We start from the raw sequence: 24,205 nt of genomic DNA, 5'->3' as shown, positions 1-24,205 counted from the left end.
GCATTTCAAGCCAGTTGATTGAAATATAATGAATATGGATACAGATAGATTAAGAATTAATGTGTTGCAGAAGAAAAGCAGCAGACATTTGCATAAATTGTCTGCAATTAACATTCCTAGTCTTTCCCATTTACAGGCAGGAATTTCAAATCGACTTTTTTTTTCACTTAGCTATGATTGAAAAAATCAAAATGACAGCTGAAGTTAACGTGTGAAAATCTTTATTTTCTCATTAATTTTACATATTTCTTCCTCCAATGTGATTTTTTTATTTATTTGTCAGTTACATGATAGATGTCTTCACGAGGGAAATTAGTTTAATGTTTATAATTTGATTTTGAAATATGAATTTGCATGCATGTGATAACTTCTACATTGAGAAGAGATGGAGGTCTATGTTTTTAGAGTTCTTCCAGTGGACATTAACCATCACATGTATTTTTTTAGTGAGAGTTGTTTAATTTACCTTCGATAATTGTTCATTTTCTTCCTCGGCAACTACTAAAAGCCCCATCACATCTTTGAAAAGAACATAAGTTATGACTGTGTGTTTTGTCAGTTGGATTCGGTAATGCTTTGCATCTTGGGAACTGCTCCAATCACATCGTCATTATGTTACAAATTGCTAAATGACAGCTTGTTGAAGCTTTGTGAAATTTCCCATATTTTAACTGACTTTATAGAACGTGTGACCTGTAGGTTAAATACTGACAGTGCTGTCCGTTCTGTACAGAATTACAAACATGGGCTCTGTCCCACAGCAGTTTGTAGCACTGCAGCTATTGCCAGCGCTGAAATGTAGGGGTTAAGATCGTCTTTGCGTTAAAGTCTCTGTGTGAATTTGGGCCCTGTACTCTGAGAAAAAGCCATCACATTTATCAAACCCGTAGAAAACTTATACTGTTTTCAAGTTTCAATAGTAGCAGTATTTACAGATTTGAAAATTTATATTACTTGCAGCAAAGATGTGAATTAATTATCAGAAAGATATTCCAGATATATATGACAAAACATATGTTCAAATTTTCTCATGTGCCATTTGCGAAAGCAGTATCAATTATCAGTACTTCACACATTATTTAGATGTTCGGAAAATTTGAATTCCTTTTTCGAAGATGCTAATTAATTTTTTCAACTTATGTACATGTATTAATAAAAAAAACATCAATTTTTCTGCTCTGTTAAACATATAAATACAATATGATATTTTTTGCCTCTTCAATGCACCTGTTTAATGGTATGGTTGGCCCGTAAATGTAACACTGAATATGACACTGTAAAGGATGCTATCAACCTACAGTGCTATGGGTATACATGTTTGCGTCCAACAACTTTAATATTAAAGGTCACATTAACCCATATATATTTCATAAATGGTTTAAGAGGTTGATTTACGATGAAAAGGGTAAAAGATATTATTTCATCGACTCGTTTAAAACTTGGAGTCATAAGATGCCCTGGATTCACTTTCCATATCTCTTCAGCACCAAACTTTTGATTGATGGGATGCACTGTGACCTATATTTACTTTGCGCATAGTTGCCTCCCTTGCATGTGCCAGAAACCTATGATGCAAAGGGCACACAGATGACCCATATTTACTTTGCAGAGTTGCCTCCCTTGCATGTATCAGAAACATAAGATGTATTCAGGCATCAATGACCCTGATATACTTTACAGAATTGTCTCTCTTGCATGTACCAGAAACCTATGATCCATAGGGCCCACAGGGAACCTTTGCTTTGCAGAGTTACTTCCCTTGCACATGCAAGAAATCATCCTCGATCAATGGGGGATGATCCAGGTATGCTTCAGAGAATTGCTTCCTTTCATGCCAGGAACCTACGATCATGGATAATTCTGGATTTTCTTTGTTTGCCAGCACCATGCCTCTGCTGGTGGTTTTCACCAAAGTGTTTGACATCTAAGACTGCAAATACTTCGTATTGAAATACTGAGGTTGCTTTGAATCCAACTCACTGGCTGTTTCAGATCATTGTCCGTGCCCGCCAGAACTACCTTTATGACCAGTATGTGGGCCAAGGCCACAGTCCCGAGAAGATACTTGCTGATATCAAAGAAGCAATGGGTGTAAGTTCTTGTTTACAATATTGATACATCTCCATTTTTGTAACTTAACACTACATGCTTCACATGTCTATAAATGGATGAAAATATAAAATTTAACATTTTCTTGACACCAAGTGCATCTAAAATGGAGTCTTCTTTTTTGGGTCCCTTTGATGAATTTTCTTCCTTGCAGCCATTTGAAGCCAAAGTATCCTCGGAAACTGACCCCGACAAAAAGGTCATGCTGGAGAAAATGAAGGTGAAGGTCACAGAAGCAGTAGGCTCCATGGAAACCTCTATGAACAATGGAGGGAGCTTGGATGTTGCGAGAGAGGTATGGCTTGATCATGATCGTATCGACCCATGAAGATCCGGGGTAGAATAGGTCTTCAGCAACCCATTCTTGCTACAAAAGGCGACTATGCTTGTGGTAAGAGGCGACTAATGGGATTGGGTGGTCAGGCTCGCTGACTTGGTTGACACATGTCATCGGTTCCCAATTGCGCAGATCGATGCTCATGCTGTTGATCACTGGATTGTCTGGTCCAGACTCGATTATTTACAGACCGCTGCCATATAGCTGTATATATTGCTGAGTCGCGGTAAAAACTAAACTCACTCACTCACTCACTCACTCATCATCAAATCAGAGGTACAGCAAGGACACTTTAGACGTTAACAGTTGTTCACTTGTTGGGGGCAGGTGGGGTAGCCAAGTGGTTAAAGCGTTTGTTTGTCAAGCAGAAGACCTGGGTTCGATTCCCCACAATGTGTGAAGCCCATTTCTGGTGTCCTTGTCATGACATTGCTGGAATATTGCTGAAAGCAGCATAAAACTTAACTCACTCACTCACTCACTTCACTTGTGTTTGTAACTTCGGTGGGGTTGTGTGTAAGGCTGTTACGATTCACTCGCATATTATATCGACGAATATTTGCGATTTTTTAAGGGAGCGTGTTTTACTTGAACCCTTATGCCCTTTTGAAAAGTGAGTTTTTGAAAGTGAGACATGCAAGAATGGAATATGTACTAGCCTTGCAGTAGCACAAGTCATGTTAGTTTGCCAAGGCCGCACATGGTACTGTCGACTATAACTATTACATACCAAATTTGAGTGTCATGAGATCACTGGTTATGGCTGTGACAAATTAAAACTGTCAACATGGGCATTCCATATTGTACATCAATCACTTAACCACAATATTGTATTCGTGAATAATTATTCGTTACCCAATATTCGTGATACATATCATATTCGCCACATAATGAATTCGTTGCAGCCCTAGTTGTGTGTTCATTTTATAACATCAGTTATAACATCACTTTGAATCAACTTGAGAGAGTTTTCTCCGTATTTTTTTTACAATGTCAGGCCTCATGGAAGAACCTGACAAAGATGATATCTGCACGAGTAGGGCAAACATAACAATGATAAACATGTTTTTGGACAAGAAAAGAAAGACACTCCTTTATAAACATGTATGTCCTAATAATCTTCATAACCTTACTCTCCATACCATGTAGGGGCGGTGGGGTAGCCTAGTAGTTAAAGCGTTGGCTCGTCACACTGAATAACCGGGTTCAATTCCCCACATGGGTACAATGTGTGAAGCCCATTTCTGGTGTCCCCCGCCATGATATTGCTGGAATATTGCTAAAAGCGGCGTAAAACTAAACTCACTCACTCACTCCATACCATGTTGTCACTGTTGGAGACTAGCAAGACATTGTATTTCACCATGGAGACGAGATGTTGGTACAGGGGAATACTGAACATCTAGGATTGGCTGCCATATTTTTTGTGGTATTGGTCATATGAACATGAAGAAATCCTGTCATTACTGTGTCAACAATACACAATACATCAGCAATAATAACTACTGACTGACTGACTGAGTTAGGTTTTACACCGCTTTTAGCAATATTCCAGCAACATCACGGCGGGGGACACCTGAAATGGGCTTCACATATTGTACCCATGTGGGGATTCGAACCCGGGTCTTCGGCGTGACGAGCGAACCTTTAACCACTAGGCTACCCCACCGCCCCAAATAATAACTAACTTGATAGACTGCTTGTTTAACACTACAAGGATGTAGACAGGATATACAAGGACACTGATCAGCACAATAACGCGTCACGAGCCGAACCTATTCTATTATCAGCCAATCAGAAAACAGCCGTCTGCTAGTAGCCTTTGTCTGTGTTCTTTTTCAGTTTATGGAAATCTTGTATATCAAATACAACGGAATCATTTGCAATTTTTGAAATTTTCCGATGAATACGGTACATGGTATCTAAATGTATAATAAATCATGATGTTGTTTCTGCTTTGTGAACACAAGTAGGAAACATTGATTAATGGCTGCTCCTTTGCCCTTTCTGCTGGCTACAGTGTTCTGGATCGGTAGTTAAATTACTCCCTGTATCATACATCATGCTGTATGTTTCAGTCTACAGTAAACTACTGTTGTGCAATAAGTAACAATACCTTCTCAGTTTACTCTGGGACCGCCTCCGTGGTGTAATGGTTAGAGCGTCCGCCCGGAGAGCGGAAGGTCGCTGGTTCGATCCCCGACCGCGTCATACCAAAAGACTTTAAAATATGGTACTTGTTGGTCCCTGCCTGGCACTCGGCATTAATGGGTACAACAAGGACTGGTCGGCTCGGAGTCGGCTAATGTGTCTGAGTGGGGTACTCATGCTTCACTGCGGGATGGTATCTCAGTGGGCTAGCACTATAAAACCAGCTTCAGTCCGGGCTAGTACAAGCAGCTGCACATACACATACACAAGCATGCACGTTGTCATATGAGCGAAATATTCTCAAGCACGACGTTAAGCCCAATTTCACCTCACCTCACCTACTCAGTCTCTGCATGGGGGGTAGCCTAGTGGTTAAAGCATTTGCTCATCACGCCGAAGATCCGGGTTCCACACATGGGTGCAATATGTGAAGCCCATTTCGCTATGATATTGCTGTAATTTTGTTTAAAAATGGCATAAAACAAAACTCACTGAGTCTGCATGGGGTCACGATATGGCTGAAACACTGCCATGGGACTCACTCACTCACTCACTCACTCACCCAGGTTCCCCACATGGGTGCAATATGTGAAGCCCATTTCGCCATGATATTTCTGGAATATTGTTAAAAATGGCATAAAACAAAACTCACTCAGTCTGCATGGGGTCACGATATGGCTGAAACACTGCCATGGGACTCACTCACTCACTCACTCACTCACCCAGGTTCCCCACATGGGTGCAATATGTGAAGCCCATTTTGCCATGATATTGCTGGAATATTGTTAAAAATGGCATAAAACAAAACTCACTCAGTCTGCATGGGGTTGCTGAAATGGCGACTATGACTGACTCACTGAAACACTGCCACTCACTGGGACTCACTCACTCACTCACTCACTCACTCACTCACCCACCCAGACAAGGATGGGTATGGGTGAGTGAGTATTATTTTACGATGCTTAACACAATATTCCAGCTATATCACCAGAAATAGGCTTCATACATTACCCACGAGTCCTCAGTATGATGAACAAATGATTTAATCACTGGACTACCCCACCGCCCTGCATGGTTAAGGGTGTCTTGCCGATGTTGTAAGATTTGCTGTCTGAAATCTGCTGTATGCTACAATTCTGTCTTACAGAATCTCCTGAAGAATGCCAAGGACGTGATGGCTGGATGGCTGGACAGGTCAAGTGGCTCAACAGTGTCGGACAACTCCATCTTCTCGGACCTTCCCAGGCACTGGGAGGAGGAATTCCACAATGACATGGATGCCCTCAATGTAAGCTTAGGATCATTTGGTCCAAGAACTAAAAAGTCAGGCTAGGCCTATTAATATTGGTCTTGAGTTTCCAGGGTGAAAAGTGATCTTCAATCATCTGCTGGTCTGCTGCCAGAGGTAAAAGGGCACCTGTTATATCTAGTGTAACTGTTCAGGAACTTCCCATAATCAGGCCTACCAAAGAAAACTTTCGCACTGTGCAGAAAAAAGCAGAAAAGTCCACATTAATTGTGGAAATAGCAACATAAACATATTACCTCGCTACGGAAACCCATGAAAATTTGACATTCCATCAGGCCTTAAAACCTTATCTTACAAAAGTGTGGACTATCAGCTAACAAGGGAGATAAATACAGTAGAACACGGATATAACGAACTCCAAGGGACCAAGAAATTTAGTTCGCTATATCCGTTGTTCGTTATTCACATTTGACCGCCATCTTGGATTGTAGAGATGTAGAGACATGTATATGCTGAGGCTACAAATCTTTATTCTTGTACATGTACATTGACATAACGCTACTCACGAAGTTCGTTATTCGCGATAATTTTAATGATATTATAAAGGACTATTGACGGACTTTTAAATTTGTTCGCTATATCCGTGGTTCGCTATATCCATGTTTTACTGTACATAAAGTCCGTTTTATTTTCAAAGCGATCGATGAATTGCAATCTACTCGAACTAATAAACATAAAATGCTCATCGTAACACTGATCATAATCAAAACGCCAGACCAACCCTGTGGTTTTAGACTTATGTCCTAAAATAAAAAAGTTGTTTAACAAACTATCATTAAAATATCGGAGACAATTCACTATTTGTTCACGGCGACGAAAGTGCAGAGAAAGGGACAGCCAGGTGTGCAAGAAAGGTTGAGAGACTGACACAGCACAGGTTAATGAATCAATAACGCTATCGGCACTTGTGCACGCAGCTTTCTAACACTTGACTGTCCCTTTCTCTGCACTCCTACCTCGTAACAAATAGTGAACTGTGTCAATATTTTAGTAATAGTTTGTTAAGCCAATTGCACTATAGATTACACAGATTCATTATAATAATGAATTTGACATTTGTCTGTAGATACTAACGTCATCGTCACGAATAGTTGTACATCTGTAGAATTACCTCCCTTATTTGTCATACTAAAGTTTGAAAGAAGCAATCAGTCTTCAGTCGTCTAACAACATTGATGTGAGATACTGATCACACACGGTGAGAGACTTTTGAGTGATTATTCACACATTTGTCACAGTCTTAAATGTGTTGAAAGTCACTTTGGGCAAGAATTTTTATCATTTGTAAATTTGGCCAATGTCTCTTTTCTGAGAAAAAGTTGCCTTCCCTGTAAAATAGAAATGCACCCTGCCTAGTAATAAGTGTTTTGGGTGTCCGGGTTAGAATATCGATCTTCATAACCCATGCTTGTCGTAAGAGGCGACTAACGTGTTGTCAGGCTCGCTGACTTGGTTGACATGTCATCTGTTCCCAATTGCGCAGATCGATGCTCATGCTGTTGATCACTGGATTGTCTGGTCAAGACTCCATTATTTACAGACCTCTGCCGTATAGCTGTAATATTGCTGAGTGCGGCTTAAAACTAAACTCACTCATTCACTCACTGTTTTGGGTGAGCTTCATGTCAAATGACCATTTCAGTTTAAAGACATTTGAAATATACACACTTACTAAGTAGGAAAACATGTCTATGCAAAATGACACAAGATGTTACAGTGTGATGTCATTGTTTGATGGGGAAAACTGACTGACTGACTGAGTTTGGTTTTACGCCGCTTTTAGCAATATTCCAGCAACATCATGGCGGGGGACACCAGAAATGGGCTTCACACATTGTACCCATGTGGGGATTCAAACCCTGGTCTTTGGCATGACGAGCCAACGCTTTAACCACTAGGCTACCCCACCGATGGGGAAAACTGTGTTTGGTTTGTGACATATCACATATCACTTGTGATAAGTGAAAAAGTATTTTTTTGGGTTTTTGAAGTCCAGTTCCTGCTATGAGACAGAATGGAACCAGACATATAAATAATGCACTACGCCAGGAAAACAAACATGGCTGCCCATCATCTCCAGGTCAAGGGGTCTTGTGGACAGCTGGCTCCTTCATTTTTTGTGATTGCCTAGCCGTTTGAACTTGAAATGTTAAAAGTCATGAAAGCCTTGTACCTTATGTGTTTGACAGCTTAAATCATTTCTCGCCTCTGCCAAAGGTTCATGAAGTGAAATGGATCTAATGTCGTGTTCAAGATTATTGCTGTCATCAAGTGATCTTGGGTTTTTTGTTATTTAACGCTGCACTCGGCAATATTCAAGCTATATGGCGACTGTCTGTAAACAATCGAGTCTGAACCAGACAATCATGAACAGCATAAGCATTGATCTATTCAACTGAGATACGATGACATGTGTCAACTAAGTCAGCGAGCCTGACCACCCGATCCTGTTAGTTGCCTCTTATAACAAACATGGGTTGCTGAAGACCAATTCTAACATGGATCTCAAGAACATTGTTTTCTTCACTATAGCCTGAACAGTTGTAAAACATGTCATTTATTAAAGACAACTTTATCTAACACGAGCCATCATAAAAGTAATCACAATATCTGCGTGACACCATCTGCCTTGTTGAAGAGTAAACACTGCCATCGGAAAACATATAATGCTACAATATTGACGGAGAAGCAACCCAAGCTGTGCAGGAAGCTGTTGAACATGGCGGTAATCAAATTTTGGCGCAAGCATCTGGTAAAGAGTTCTAGTTCTGTACAGTATTAGCTGTTGCAATAGCTGAGTGGATGAGGCAACTGCCCTGAAATTGGAAGGATGAGGTTCAAACCTTGGATGCATCATACCAAAAGACATTAACGGTTGCACTAGTTGTGACCCATCCAGGAACAACATCAAGGGATAAAAGCAGCTTTCTGCACTGATATTCTCACGCCTGGACTATTGCAATAGCCTACTGTGTGGTGTGTCACAAGAATCTGTCTCAAAGTTACAACAAATAAAAAATACTGCAGCTCGAATTGTGTGTCTTGCTCCAAAGTTTGCACATATACAGCCACTTCTACGATCCCTACACTGGTTGCCCATCTCAGCTAGAATTGAGTTTAAAGTTCTTGTACTCGCATACCAGTGCCTTAACGCTATCGCGCCATCCTATTTGTGTGAACTTGTAAGCCAGTATAATCCAACCAGAACTCTCAGATCCCAGTCCCAAATTCTGTGCACAGTGCCCAGATACAGACTAAAACGTTTCATTTGCCTACCAATAAGCTGTTCTATGGAATTCTCTGCCTGAAGATCTCAAAACAGCCCCAAGCCTGCACTCCTTCAAAACTCTCCTCAAAACGTTTTTATTTAAGAAGTACTTTGTCTAGACTCTCACCCAAATAACTTTACTTGTAGCGCCATGAGCATACCAGCTGGCGTGGAGATTGGCGCGTTACAAATTCACTCATTATTATTATTATTATTATTATTATTATTATTATTATAAAACAAGGCAAATTGGGTTAGAGTTTGACTAACGCTTTGTCTCTGAATATATATAATGTGACAGTAACAAATAATCACATTTAAATTGAAAAGGAGCCCCAGTGAGATGGATATTGAGAAGCTGAGGAAATAGACTTTCTTCATTTAGGGCTTTATCATTGCAGGGAGGGCAAGGCAGTAGGGAAAATAATGTGGTTCAGGGACTGTGAGATATTCTAGGTTGGAGTCTGTAAGCTGTTTCTGTTTTATGTTGATAACTTACAATATTGTATCTTAGTTGGTCAGGAAAATGAACTAGTATAAGTACCTACTAGAACAAACACGCATCTAAATATGCATGTTTCCATACGAGTGAAATTGTAAGCGTGTTACCTTACCTTTGCACCTGGGAACTTGGGAGGTTTACGGAACACACATAGCAATACTGTCTAACTCATTGCTGTTACAGATATCAGCCTATCTTACAAACTGTTTTAAGCAGTTGAATTGTATTAATTTCTATGGAATTTGTAACAATCTTTCTAAATTTAATTTAAGGCGGACATGATTCAACCTGTCTTACTCATGTTCAAAGCAGGCAAATCCTGTGGGATTTCTTTGGAAACTGTAATTAAATTGATCAATAAAATTCAAATTGCATGATAATATGTTCGCTTTGAATCAGTAATTTTCTCGGAAAATGTGTTTTCTTAGATTGTTTCCATTGTTTCCTTCTCTGAAAATGAATATCACGATGATATGCAATTATGTAAAAATACGAACAGGTTTTTGAACTTTTAATTTTGCTAGCAAACTTTCCAATTCTTGATCTACTATGCAAAAGCCTGCTCCGAAGGATGTTATCTTGTTGTAGTATTTTTTTTATGAAGTCAGATGTTTTCTGCCACATTTTCGTTGGCAGCTTGTGGGTCAAAGACAGGGTAGTCTTTTGTCTATTTTTGTGTGAAATTTTGTCAGTTTTGAGAAATTATTTGCATAATTTCTTGAAGTAAGAGTCCCATGGCTCCAGTGTGGCGATCGCTGATTAAGTTTCTTTTCGGTTCGTCGATAGTTTTAACTTCGCGTCTTTATGAATCGTGTAACATATCGATTGAATGTTCGCGATTTGTTGTAGAGAGATCATCAGCTAACTTTAACATTTTAAACTGGCACCTTTTTGATATCACATGCCTTCTTGCATGAAATTTAGGGTGCTAAGGACTGTTTTATTTTAAAATGCACAGCGTCATTCAAAATGGCACTCATTGCACTGTGGAAGAAGGCGTCAGGTGGTCTGTAAATGGTGCAAGGGATAAGTCCAATGGTTATACACCTGACTTGATAAGCCTGAGTTTGATAAGCCTCTCTTGTCAGATGTTGTTACTCCAAAGAAAAACAAATCGCGTATTAAAAATGTTTTCATCATTTCCAAGAACTGAGGATTAAAAGTCAGCAAATACGATACGGAAGAATGATGCATAATGCGAAATGTCTCCAAAATGGTGGCAGTATTAATTCCGCGTTGCTGGCAAGGTCACATGGGGCACTTAAAGTATCACAAAAATATTATCTTGGTCAGTTATGAAATTATTTTTGACAAAATGCATTCTATTTTAGTTAAATTATTCATAAATACTTGAACATTATTTCGGGGCTAATTCATGGAATGTGAGAATTTATTAAAACGTTCGATTTGAGGTCATATATGTTAGCCTCGGCATGAATCATGATCCATTGATTCTTTATTATTCAGCTGTTCTTGTTGTAGGTGTTGCCGGCTGATGTCTTAACAAGAGTGAGCGAATACATCCCCGAAGTCATAGATTACATACAGAAGATCATTGAAAATGAATTTGCGTAAGTGAACGTAACTGATTCTGCAGCTTTGTAGTTTTTAGTTTACGGTCGTTGTCCATGTTCTCCTGGATGAAGAAAGAACAGAGGTCTGTACTTTTCAAAAAAGCTGTTTTTCATTATTACATGATGAAATGCCGACTAAGGACTCTTGGCGGTTTGTTATCCGATCTGGTTTCAAAGGCTCAAATGTTATTACTTTCACAAAATAGAATCTGTAAAAAACAACAACTAATGAGTTAGTTCTTAAATTCAGCTGCCTTTGATGGTAAGAAAGTCAAAAGTCAACCAAACTCATTCAAGTCTTTTTTTAGGGGAAATGGAATATTTCGATCTATTTATTTCTATTTTAATTGTCCACTGAGGATCATTTTACATCTGTAAAATGTAAGCATACCTTGTTGTGACAAAAAATCTTTCCCTTTCATGATTTATACCTGGTCTATACCTGGTCACTAAAATGAAATGAATTTATGTTGTCCAACAGAGAGGTTTTTTTACATAAAGGGAGACAACTGCTGTGTAACAGTTTCTATTGTTTCTGTTGACAATGGTTGTGTTAATCTAGTGTGTGATGATAAAAGAATCATTCGAGATGGCCATTTTAAGATCTCAGCTGCTTTTTTGTGAACTGTCCAATTGCAGTGGCATTTAATCTTCCCCTGATTATCGAAGTCATGTTGAAGATTTCTAAGGATGAGATATTTTTGTCACATATTTGATTTCGAATGTGAATAGCAGTGTGTAATGGCTGTCATTGAATATCAGCCCAGTGTCGTTTATGATGATTTATTTCCAAAGTTCAGATTCATTGAAATACTATTGACATTTCCAGAGCTGGAATCGTCCATTGGAGCCAGATATATCTATTACTATACACATGAATCATTACCAGTGACGGTTATCAAATGCTAATCACAGTAAGAGGGTTTAATGTCAAAGATGACGTTGGTGATTCATTCTGAAAAACTCGCCGTTTCATCTATTGTATGTTTTCATTTTGTGAAAGCCGGCAAAGACAAAAAGGATACAGTATCATGGTTTCATATATACATCAGGAGATAATCAGGCGTACAGCTTTGTTCACCTGACTGGAAGGGGTGTCTGTTTCTCACTACCATGAGGCTCAAACGTCTCAGAGTGTTGAATTCTGTCCAAAGCATGTGAGTGAATTGGGTTTAATACCGATTTGAATGGTATTCCAGTTATATCGCTGCATGTTAGTTTGTGGATAAGTTGCCTAAAGTGATGGAGGTCTTCAAGGTTTTAACTCAATCTCGGATCTTACCTGGAAGCAGAATCAGGGCAATTTGGGATTTGAACCCATGATTTCTGGCAACCTGAAGCATCCAAAGTAACACAAGTCTACACACATAACTGGGCATCTTTGATGACAGGGCAACCATTTCCTCTCTTACCAGATGATTTTCATATATATTCAGATATGATTGAAAACAAATAGAAGGTAAAATATAGCATAGATGGGAACATGGTAACATAATAAAGAATAGCTGGTAACATAATGCAGTGAGTGAGTGAGTGAGTATGGTTTTACGTCGCTTTTAGCAATATTCCAGCAATATTCCAGCAATATCACGGTGGGGGACACCAGAAATGGGCTTCACACATTGTACCCATGACGGGAATCGAACCCAGGTCTTCAGTGTGATGAGTGAACACTTTAACCACTGGGCTAGGTGGTACTTCAATACAGACTAGGTGATATCAGATTAGGTGGTACTTCAATACAGACTAGGTGATGTCAGATTAGGTGGTACTTCAATATAGACTAGGTGATATCAGATTAGGTGGTACTTCAATACAGAATAGGTGATGTCAGATTAGGTGGTACTTTAATACAGACTAAGTGATATCAGATTAGGTGGTACTTCAATACAGACTAGGTGATATCAGATTAGGTGGTACTTCAATACAGAATAGGTGATATCAGATTAGGTGGTACTTTAATACAGACTAAGTGATATCAGATAGGTGATACTTCAATACAGACTAGGTGATATCAGATTAGGTGGTACTTCAATACAGACTACGTGATATCAGATTAGGTGGTACTTCAATACAGACTAGATGATATCAGATTAAGTGGTACATTAATACAGCTGTTGTAACAAAATAGGTGGTACATTAATACACACTAGGTGATATCATAATACAAAACAGGTGATAATAGAATAGATGGTAACAGAAAGGAGCTTCAAGTGTACAGAAATAACCATGTTATTCCATCTTGCTGGCGAGCTACAGCACTGGGCAGTTTATAAATATACTGTATCTAATGTTTAGTTTATCCTTTGGCATTTCATTCATGATCCGACTTTTTAGTGAACGCCGTGGATTCCTGGGTAGAGAAGCCCCAGCAACATACACTTATCATACAAGTCATCAGACTTGGGGACTTCTTGGAGAGTTGGGGGCGATTGTGTAGCCTAGTGGTTAAAGCGTTCGCTGGTCACGCCGAAGACCCGGGTTCGATTCCCCACATGGGTACAATGTGTGAAGCCCCTTTCTGGTATCCCCCGCCATGATGTTGCTGGAATATTGCTAATAATGGCGTAAAACCATACTCACTCACCCACTCTTGGAGAGTTGATTGAATCATGGCAGAGACTTTGGCTGGTATTCCTTGATTATTTACAGATCTCATACAACTGGAATATTGCTGACTGTATTTTTAAACACAGTTGTGAATTTGGGAAATTTATTATTATTATTTTATCAATATTTCAGGTATGAATCCAATGGATCGGTATACTTTAATACCATGGCTTTCGACAAATCTGCAAGTCACCATTATGGGAAACTGGTGCCTGAAGCATACGGAGACAAGAAGGCTCTGTCGGAAGGCGAAGGTGAGAGACAGCTCTACTTCCTTACATTACCCTATCTATATAACACTGTAGCAGTAATCCTCCATTTTCCTGTCATCACACTGTAAAATCTTGACATTTTTCGGCAGATGCTCTCTTCACTGTTAGCTATCCAATATCAGTTGGTGGGAAATAGTATTAGAACTGCTCAACGGTGAACTAGGAAAATTGTTGTGAGATAAACATTTTTTTGTGTAAATCTTTTCTTAATTAACTTATAGTTTCTGCCATTATTCATCTGCTTGCAAGAGGAAACTCTGTTAAATTTGTTTGTGGATGAGTTTGAGGACAGTCTAAGTAAACTTAGACTCAGTATAATTCGTTGCACTGCTATACTGAGTCTAACAAACCCTAGTAGAAGGTTGCGTCAGCTTACCTTTGATCGACCTATGACCGTCCAATCAAATGCAAGACGGCCAAACGGATTTAACCAATCAGACAATGGCTACTGTTTAGGGTTCAGCAGGACTTACAAAATTCCCCGGTCACTGGCACTGATCTCTCAACAAATGAAAATCCCCATAAAACACAGATATTTTAACTGCAGTATATATGCTTAGGGCTTTCTGATGACATGGTTACTAATATGGTAGCTAATATTTCCGCAAGCTGACATCCTTGAATATTGACAAAACGCTATTTTCAGCGACTGTTTACTCACTGTTGTGGTGTGCTCCATGAGCATAACTCAGAAGCGATCGTACGGCAAATAGCTTTTGGAATCGTTCGGGTACAAACTTTTCGAGGTAAATGTTCAAAAGGTGTGTGCGAATGTCAAATTTTGTGATTCTGTAAGTTGTGTTCTGATTGGTCAGTCCAAAAGGTTAGCTGACGCGACCTTCTACTAGGGTTTGTTAGACTCAGTATAAGCAGTGTAACGAATAATACTGAGCCTAACTTTGAGAATGGATTCTCTATTACTTGGATTGCTGCACCATCCAGATTCCTTTGCACCCAAGTTTATCATGTTTCTAATGCTGGGATGGAATATACACAATGGGACGTAGATGTGATCTGTGTAATTCCATAATGGATAAGAAGTGTCATGTAAAGGTGGAGCCATGGAATCACTTCACAAGTGTTCAAAGGAAGTCCAATGGAGGTGGTTTTGGAGCATTAGGTACGCCAGATTTCTAGATTTAGAGAGAAACACCCAAATTTGGTTAAGTACAATTTTTAAGTCAAAGTTAAAACTAAAATTCAGTAGACTGTTAACTATTATAGTTCTTGCTGGATGTCAGAGACTACTGTAAGTGCCATACATTAACATTAACTTACAACTATCTTAGCGTTAAGAGAGGTTCGAAAATCTAAGCCCTTGTGTATTCTGCCATTGATGGAATAGAGGTTTTGCAGGCTCAATTTAGTGCTTTGATACTTGCACTGGTGCAACCCAATATTAGTCTAAGTTGCACCAGATGCAAGTCAATTTTTGAGTGGGTATACTTCTGAATAAAACATCTAAATAATTGCATCTACATATTGCAATAAAAGCAGTGCAACTTGAATTAGTTTGGAAAACAAGATACTATTACCTTTACAACTTGTTGTGTATAGCTGACATTGAAGAGGACATCTGTTAAAACTATGAGGATCAGAATAATGTCATAACGGCCAAAATACAGGATTTCTGGTTCCAGATTCAGAATTCTTTTAATTATTGACAACGATAACTAATGAAGTTGCTCTTGAGGTTGTTGCTTTCAAAACCCTGACATTATCTAAAGATGTTTAAATATGGTAACTGTTGTCACTCTGCCTGCCGTTTGTAATTCAGGGGAGCTAAGCGTGTCTGAGGAGCGTATGGGAGAGAAGAAGAGCCAGAATGACTTTGCCTTGTGGAAAGCTTCCAAGCCTGGAGAACCATCGTGGGAATCACCCTGGGGGAAGGTGAGTGGCATCAACTGATGAAATACTGTATATCATTGTGTATAAAACAAGTTTGTCATACCTAGAATTAGAGGGGATGGAAGGGGGGCCGCCTTATGCACCAGGTATAGTGCGTTTGGCTCAAAAGCGGACCGATGAATTGCAATTTAACTCAAAAACTAATAAACATATAATACTCAATGAAACGCTGATCATAATCAAAACATCAGACCAACTCTGTGATTTGTTTGCAGAATTTATGTTCTAAAATTATAAAAGTTGTTTAAAAATCATTAAAATATTCGCACAGTTCACTATTTATTACGAGGGAGGAGTGCAGAGAAAGGGACAGCCAGGTGTTAGAGAAGCACGTGCACAAATGCCGACGAAGTTATTGATTCATTAACCTGTGCTGTGCCGTCTCCATCCTTTCTCGCATACCTGGCTGTTCCACTCTTTGCACCCCTCCCTCGTAACAAATAGTGAACTGTGTCAAGATTTTAATGATAGTTAGTTAAACAACTTTTTTATTTTTAGGACATAAATTCTGCAAAAAACCCACAGAGTTGGTCTGACGTTTTGATTATGATCAGTGTGTCATTAAGTATTTTATGTTTATTAGTTTTCAAGTCAGATTGCAATTTATCGGTCCGCTTTTGAGCCAAACGGACTATAGTAGATCTCACATCTGTTTTGACTGGTGATGTTGACGTGTGTAGAACTTCTAACTGTTCCTGTTATAAACTCTTCCTGTTAATCTGAGGGGGCAGTGGGGTAGCCAAGTGGTTAAAGTGTTCACTTGTCATGCCAATAACCCAGGTTCAATTCCCCACAGTTATTGAACTAATTGTATTGGGTGGTCAGGCACCTTTGCATAAATTGATGCCTATGATTTCAATCACTAGATGATCTGGTCCATAATCATTTACAGACCAATGTCATCTAGCTGGGATATTGCTGAGTGTTGCTTTGAACATCAAACAAAACAACACATTTTCACTTGACACGGCATTCCGTTATCTGTCCTAAACAATGGTCACTCCTAACTCTTTGCAAAACATCCAGGTCTCTCATTCTGAAGCTATAAAAATAAAGCAATTCAAAACCATGATTGAAGAAGGAAGAAAAACATTTGGTTTTCAATTATTCCATGTCTTTATTCCTGTTAAAAAAGTGTCAGATCTGTCCAGTGCTACATCTGGACAGTTTCTGTTGTGGAACATGGTATCGTGTGGATTGTCAGTGTCTGCCGATGAGGGGGTGGAGGGGGCATAGTTCCATAAAGCGATCATAGCTTATGAAGTCTGTAGGAGTTAGGATCATCTTAGTGCAAAGTTCACTTTGTGGGATGATACCTAAGTGAAGTTCCCCACACGTTGTGTGGACTTCGTTCTTTGCTTCTACGTCATGTGACTTCATTGTTTCAAAAAGAGGCACACAGTGCGAGTGATGGAGTGAGGTGCGGAGAGAGTCCATTTAATGGTCTGTTTTTACTTCTTCATCTTGTTTAGATCAGGGTTAGACTTGGTCTTCAGCAACGCATGTTTGTTGTAAGAGGCGACTTACAGGATCGGGTTGTCAGACCTGCTGACTTTCGTATCGTGTGGATCGGCAGTGTCTGCCAATGGAGGGAGAGGGGGATGTAGGAGTCAAGGGGTGTGATGGAGGATGACATAGTTACACAAAGGGCTTGTAGCATATGATTGTCATAAGTCTGTAAGGTGAGGTGAAATTGGGTTTAACATCGTGCTTGAGAACATTTCGCTCATATGACGACGTGCATGCATGTGTATGTGTATGTGCGGCTGCTTGTACTAGCCCAGACTTAAGCTGGTTTTATAGTGCTAGCCCACTGAGATACCACGCTGCAGTGAAGCATGAATACCCCACTCAGACACATTATACTGACTCCGAGCCAACCAGTCCTTGTTGTACCCATTAATGCCGAACGACAGGCAGGGACCAACAAGTACCATATTTTATTTATCTTTTTTGGTATGACGCGGTGGGGATGAAAACCACGACCTTCCGCTCTCTGAGCGGACGCTCTAACCACTACACCATCTTGGAGGCGGTCTCATAAGTCTGTAAGAAAGTACCGGAGATAGGATCATCTTAGCGAAAGTTCACTTTGTGGAATGAAACCCCTGGTACAATTCTCTCACATTGATTGAGTGTGGAATTTATTTTCATACCTCTCATGTCATATGACTTCAAAACTGCTTAAGCTTGGCATACTGGGTAGCCAGTGGTTAAAGTTGTTCAGTTCGCCACTGGCATTTTTAAGACCCGGTTCGATTCCCCACATGTCATGCACCCAGCTGTGTCCGTGATAATATTGCTGGAATATTGTTAAAAGCGGGCGAAACTCCATTTCAAATAACCGGCCGTAAATTTTATCGGGTCAAGGATATTGCTAAATGCATCAATGCTGGAATATTGCTTTTGTACCGGGTACATCGAAACAAAAGCTGTTCATATTTCTCATACCATGCGAAAACTAAACTCAGTCAGTCAGTCAGTCAATGCTTCTAACACTGTGTATAATCTCACTCCATCACTCACCCACTAAATGTTCAGGTGTCATCGAAAGTGTCAGGGTGGAGATGGTCAGTCTTTAAGGGTCTGTTTTTACTTCATCTGGTATGTTGTTTAAAACTTGAGTGAATGAGCCTGTTTGAAATTTAAGTTCACATGGGCAATATTTTAGGCTGTGAGTGAAACATAGGACAAGATTTTATGGATAACAACTTCAACGTTAATACAGATTCTGTTAAGAGGTGTGAGTGGAGTGAGTTTGTTTATGCCATACTCAGCAGTATTCCAACTGTGCTGACCAGACAATCCAGTTGTCAACACTCCTGCTTGACAACAGTACAAGAATCTGTATCAAACGTCGTAACCAGACTCATGAAATAAAGAAGTTGTTATCCATAAAAACTTGTACTATGTTGTAACGCCTCAACTTCTAAAATGTACATTCCTAAGTGACAGAAGTCAAACACTTATCCAAGTTTCTTCTTGTCAGTTTTCAAATCATAAAATTCCAAAGAGTCCCTTGTTTATAATTCTACCCACAGGAGTCTTGTAGTTCTTGAAAATTTTAAGAAAAATTTAAAACACTTCCACTCTGTAAACACGTGTTCTGTGTTGTCCATGCAGAAAAATTATGAGAGGTTTTCAACAACTACGTTGTGACGTCACAGCTAAGGGAGATAACTCTTTAAGCATACCACTAGGGATAGCTATGACTTAGTTAAAATTTTCATTTCCATTCTGTATGTGTCTGTGGTATCCACAAGAATAAGGCAACCATAATTCAGAGGGAATGTTTACGACATACTTCATAGGATATAGGAGGTCCGTAGATACTATAGCAGCACACCTGAATATTCTCCTTTAATTTGAACACTTATCTGTCAAGACACTACCTGTAATCATCATACCAAAAGACGTTAAAATATGGTACTTGTTGGTGCCTGCCTGGCGCTCGGCATTAATGGGTACAACAAGGACTGGACGGTTGGAGTCAGTATAATGTGTCTGAGTGGGGTATTCATGCTTCACTGCGGCATGGTATCTCAATGAGCTAGCACTATAAAACCAGCTTCAGTCTGGGCTAGTACAAGCAGCCGCACATACACATACACACGCATGCACGTAGTCATATGAGCGAAATATTCTAAGCACAACGTTAAACCCAATTTCACCTCACCTCACCTCACCTCACCTGTAATCAAGGCCATCATCAACATAATAAATGTTCACAACCCACATCACTAGTCTGTGCACCATACCTGCATTTGTTGATCTCCCTAACGTAGTGTGCGAATACCACTGCGATAATCTTTTCTCAGACATCAACGGACAGTCTCAGCCTGTTCACAGCTCTGTCATGTTACACTTACCCAACTATCAATCATTTGAAGAAAAGGGCTTTTAGGTATTTGTTCTCTTAGCAGAATCTTAAACATAATGAAAAACTGGCTTGGCCAGAAGTCTTGTGCTAATTTCATCCCTAAAGTACACGTTATAATGTTAAGGTGTCACAGCCATGTGGACCAGGCTAATTGCGTGCCATCTATCCCTGAAGATTCATTCCACAGACTGGTCCAGACTCAATTATTTAAAGACTGCTTCAATGTAGCTAGTATTTTGCTGGGTTCACCACTAAACTGCATTTACTTGTGTGTTCACTTTTGTTGTTCCGTTAGCATGTTACAATAAGAATATGGATGAATTATGACATTACACATGGTTTTAACAGAGCTTTCTACCGGTGAAGATCCGCGATAGAATTGTTCTTCAGCATACCATGCTTGTCGTAAAAGGCGACACCCGTGATGACCTGGGTTAGAATTAACCTTCAGTAACCCATGCTTGTTGTAAGAGGCACAACCCCCATGAAGGTTAGAATTGATCTTCAGTAACCCATGCTTGTCATCAAAAGGCGACTAACAGTTGGTAAGATCAGCTATAGTCTGTTTGTAGTGAAACGATATCAATGAATTTCACTTTATTTAAACAAAAGTAAATCACAAAGTGAAATTAAGATTGTGGAATCCTCATGATTTTACCTTCCCAATTGAACTTCTAAATCTCAGAATTTTCAACTTATGATAAAAGTTGTTTAACAATGATCATTGTTTCAAATCGCTATTATTGGTTTGTATTACAAGGGGTAAGCACAGTAGATGGAACAGTGAAACAAATGCACGTGCGGTCTGTGATGAGCGTTAACTTATACTACCGTAGAAACCAACCCTTCTTGTTCTCAGGGTTTCATTTAATGTGCATACCCCCTTGTAATACAAACCAATAATAGCGATTTGAAACTATGATCGTTTGTTAAACAACTTTTGTCCTAAGTTGAATAAAATTCTGAGATTTTAATGTTCAATTGGCAAGGTAAAATCATGAGGATTCGCAATCTTAATTTCACTTTATGTGATTTACTATTTTGTTTAAAGTGAAATTAATCGGTACGTTTTCACTGCAAACAAACTATAGCTTGGTTGACACATGTCATGGTATCCCAACTGTGTTGATTGATGCTCCCTGGTCATGTACTGTATACAAACTGAGAGAGGGGTTTTGAATGATAAATGGAAACTCACTTTTCTGTCTTCTCACATCAAACATATGAAAAGTCTTGAACAGCTCAACAAGCCTTTGATCTTACCAGTTTTATTGACTCACACTGATATATTTGACAGCAAAAGACACAAGTTTGAAATTCACTATTCATCATCAGATGACTTCATTGAGTGGCATATAGAAGTTGGCGTGATGAACAACAGGGAGAGTTCTATGGATATACAACAGGGCTCGACATTCACGCTATCCCCCTGGCCCAGGTCTAGTAAAATGTTGAAAGGACCAGTGCAAGTTTGATGAGTGCTATCCCGACGGAGAATCCAGGACAAAATCCACCCCAAAATTGCAACCTAGGACAAAATCCACCCGGACAAAATCCACCCTAAGAAATTCCACCCTAAGAAAAAAAAACTAATGACATGTTTAGTCACAGAAATGAATTTTATTCATATCAGTCATTCATAATCGATAACAAACACAACCAAAATACATATGTAAGCACATTTTTGCATATATAGATATGACATTTTCACATTTCACATTTATGAATCATTCATGCATCAATACATATACATCAACAACATTAGGAACAACAGCCAATTAGGAAAACGTAAATGCTATCAAAACAATGCTTGCAATGCTTGAGAAAAACAACTTGCAATGCTTGAGAAAAACAACTTGATAAAAGATCAGGACACACTAAAACTTTTAACAATAGCAATTTGAGAAGGGTGGATTTTGTCCATTTTTTTGTTAAGAAGAGGTGGATTTTGTCCGGGGTGGCAATTTTGGGGTGGATTTTGTCCGGTCACACCCGACGGTCTAGTACATATTTAAGGCTGTCAATAAGAGTCCGTTAGCAGGACCAGTAAGAATCTGTAAGGAACAGTGATTTTTAAAAGTTACTGGCCCTGTGGTCTTGTTCGGGAATTTGGGTGAATGTCAAGCCCTGTACAATAATAAAGAAGTTATATATTCATAGAATTCTCCCCATTGTTTATCATCAGATGGTGGGTGATTATAGGAAGTTTCCGAACTTTGCAAGACCAATAGACAAGACACAAGTTGTGTCCCTTGACAATTTTTAGATTTTACGAGTGTTTCAAATTTATGAGACCTGAGAAAGCAGTCTGTATATCAATGTATTCTGTCCTTCAGAAATGATGAGATACAAAATGCACCAGCTCTAGTTCCCTTGTGATTGTAGTCCCGGAACCTTGAGATTTTACACCTAGATCAGATCCTCCCCCTTTCTGATCTCCTGATGTCCTCACCATCTCTGATGTCCTAAAAGACTCAGTCCAGTTGTCAATCCGACTAATCTGTGTGATTTCTTCTTGTAGGGGCGTCCTGGTTGGCATATTGAGTGCTCAGTAATGGCCAGTTGCATCCATGGAGAATCTATGGACATCCATACCGGAGGCTTTGATCTCAAATTTCCTCATCATGACAATGAATTAGCCCAGGCAGAGGTAAGGTTAAATTCATTCTTGGTATGATTGAGAAGATTTTATTTTTCTTCATTTTGTACTGTTTGCTTATATCTCAGTCTCTCGAAATGTGGAATATAGTGCTGTATATCAACTCCCAAAATTGAAAAATTAACCATGGATATGATAAAGTTAATATAGAAAACTAAATAGTCTCAGCCCAAAATCTTTAACAGGGCAGGTAATTTTGATAAGATGGCTTGGATTGCAGCACAGATAATATTTTGAGAGAGTGACTAGCCAACCATGTTGGTAATGTGGTTCCAACAAACCTGTATAAGGCAAGGATTCATTCAAGTGGACTTTCTTTCTGTTCTTGGAGAACACAGAACAGGAAGTTCCTAATACTTTTCAGGAGAAAGAGAGATAGACAATTAATACTAGTCAAGATAAGTATAAGATAATATTTTTACTCTTAAAGATACATTTTTGTGGATCTTGTAGAAACTGGTTCATGCCAGTACAGTTAAGTATGAATTAGGATCAGCAGTGAACAATGGCACTATATAATTCACCCTAACCTTTCTTCCTTACTTTGGAAAGTTAGGCCAGACCAATTTTATTTCTTGTTTTACAGATTTTTGTCCTCTGAAAACCTAAAGGCAGGAGGGGGAAAATAATCACCAGTCAAAGTAATATTCCTTTTAAATACTAAAATATTTTACTTTGGCATTTTATGAAGTGTGTATGGGGCCCAAAAAATCCAAAAGAAATTCTTCCAAGTTTACAGTTTTGGCCAATGAAAACATTAGGATTTTTTTTAAAATTTTGAGCGGTGGAAATTCATTTTGGTTTTTTCTTACTCTTGACAAAATATGGCCTACGGATCTGTAAAACAAGAAATGAAATTGATCTGGCCTTAGATTGAATAATAAAGACTTAATAGAAACATGTTACTATATATGATTGAAGATAAAGCAGATTTAAAAATAAAAAAGGTGTTAGTCTGTAGAAGATGACACTTTTATGAAACTATTTTCTAATTTTCATAGCAAGCACTTGAGTATAGTTGGTGTTTGATGTACTGTACTAAGTAAACATACATCGTCTAGCTTCAGGTGAAAGAGCAAGAGATGATCGTTGTCTGTGAAATTTGACATTTAACATTACTAGACATGATGGTTTACCATTTCTGTTGTATTTCTCATTATCCTATTTCTGTTTTGTTACGATTATTGTGTGTAATTGTCTAGCAAACTAAGCTGTTTATACAGACCAACAGACGTACTTATGCGTCGTTAAGAAAACATTTAAGGACGACAAGGATGGCAAAATATACATTTCAACTTCTTTGTTCAGTTCAGTTTCTAATGCTATGATATTTGTTCCCGTCTGGAGATTCTGTCCATAGGAAGTAATGTCCTTGGTCAAAATTTCAAGGGAATTGTTTTCGAAGGATATTATTTCCAGAAACAGTTTCTGGAATACTTGCTCACATGAATATTCTTTTGTCACGAAACATTATTCAATTACCAGTACAATAATATATCCACATTTGGCTTTGTATTCTAAAACTAATCTTCATCTTGTGTAGACAGTGCTTCCTATTGGTAAAAATCATACAGATCAAGAATCGTTACCTAAATATCAATCAATTACTGCTAGATATCAGAGTAA

At 38.9% G+C, this 24,205-nt stretch overlaps 1 protein-coding gene across 2 annotated transcripts in view; it reads left to right on the top strand.

Moving 5' to 3' along the window:
• Positions 1–24,205, top strand: part of LOC124262247 (cysteine--tRNA ligase, cytoplasmic-like) — a 299,881-nt gene that overhangs the window by 260,560 nt on the left and 15,116 nt on the right. For both annotated transcript variants that reach the window (XM_046696729.1, XM_046696730.1), the window contains 7 exons: positions 1,993–2,091; positions 2,264–2,404; positions 5,745–5,885; positions 11,159–11,247; positions 13,993–14,114; positions 15,910–16,022; positions 22,442–22,570. In XM_046696729.1, the coding sequence (XP_046552685.1) occupies positions 1,993–2,091; positions 2,264–2,404; positions 5,745–5,885; positions 11,159–11,247; positions 13,993–14,114; positions 15,910–16,022; positions 22,442–22,570 (834 nt within the window). The remainder of the gene's footprint in view (positions 1–1,992; positions 2,092–2,263; positions 2,405–5,744; positions 5,886–11,158; positions 11,248–13,992; positions 14,115–15,909; positions 16,023–22,441; positions 22,571–24,205) is intronic.

The sequence above is a fragment of the Haliotis rubra genome, unplaced genomic scaffold (genome assembly GCF_003918875.1).
Source record: "Haliotis rubra isolate DU_JTF1 unplaced genomic scaffold, ASM391887v1 Scf83, whole genome shotgun sequence".
Lineage (NCBI taxonomy): Eukaryota > Metazoa > Mollusca > Gastropoda > Lepetellida > Haliotidae > Haliotis > Haliotis rubra.
This window is presented reverse-complemented; position numbering and strand designations above follow the sequence as displayed.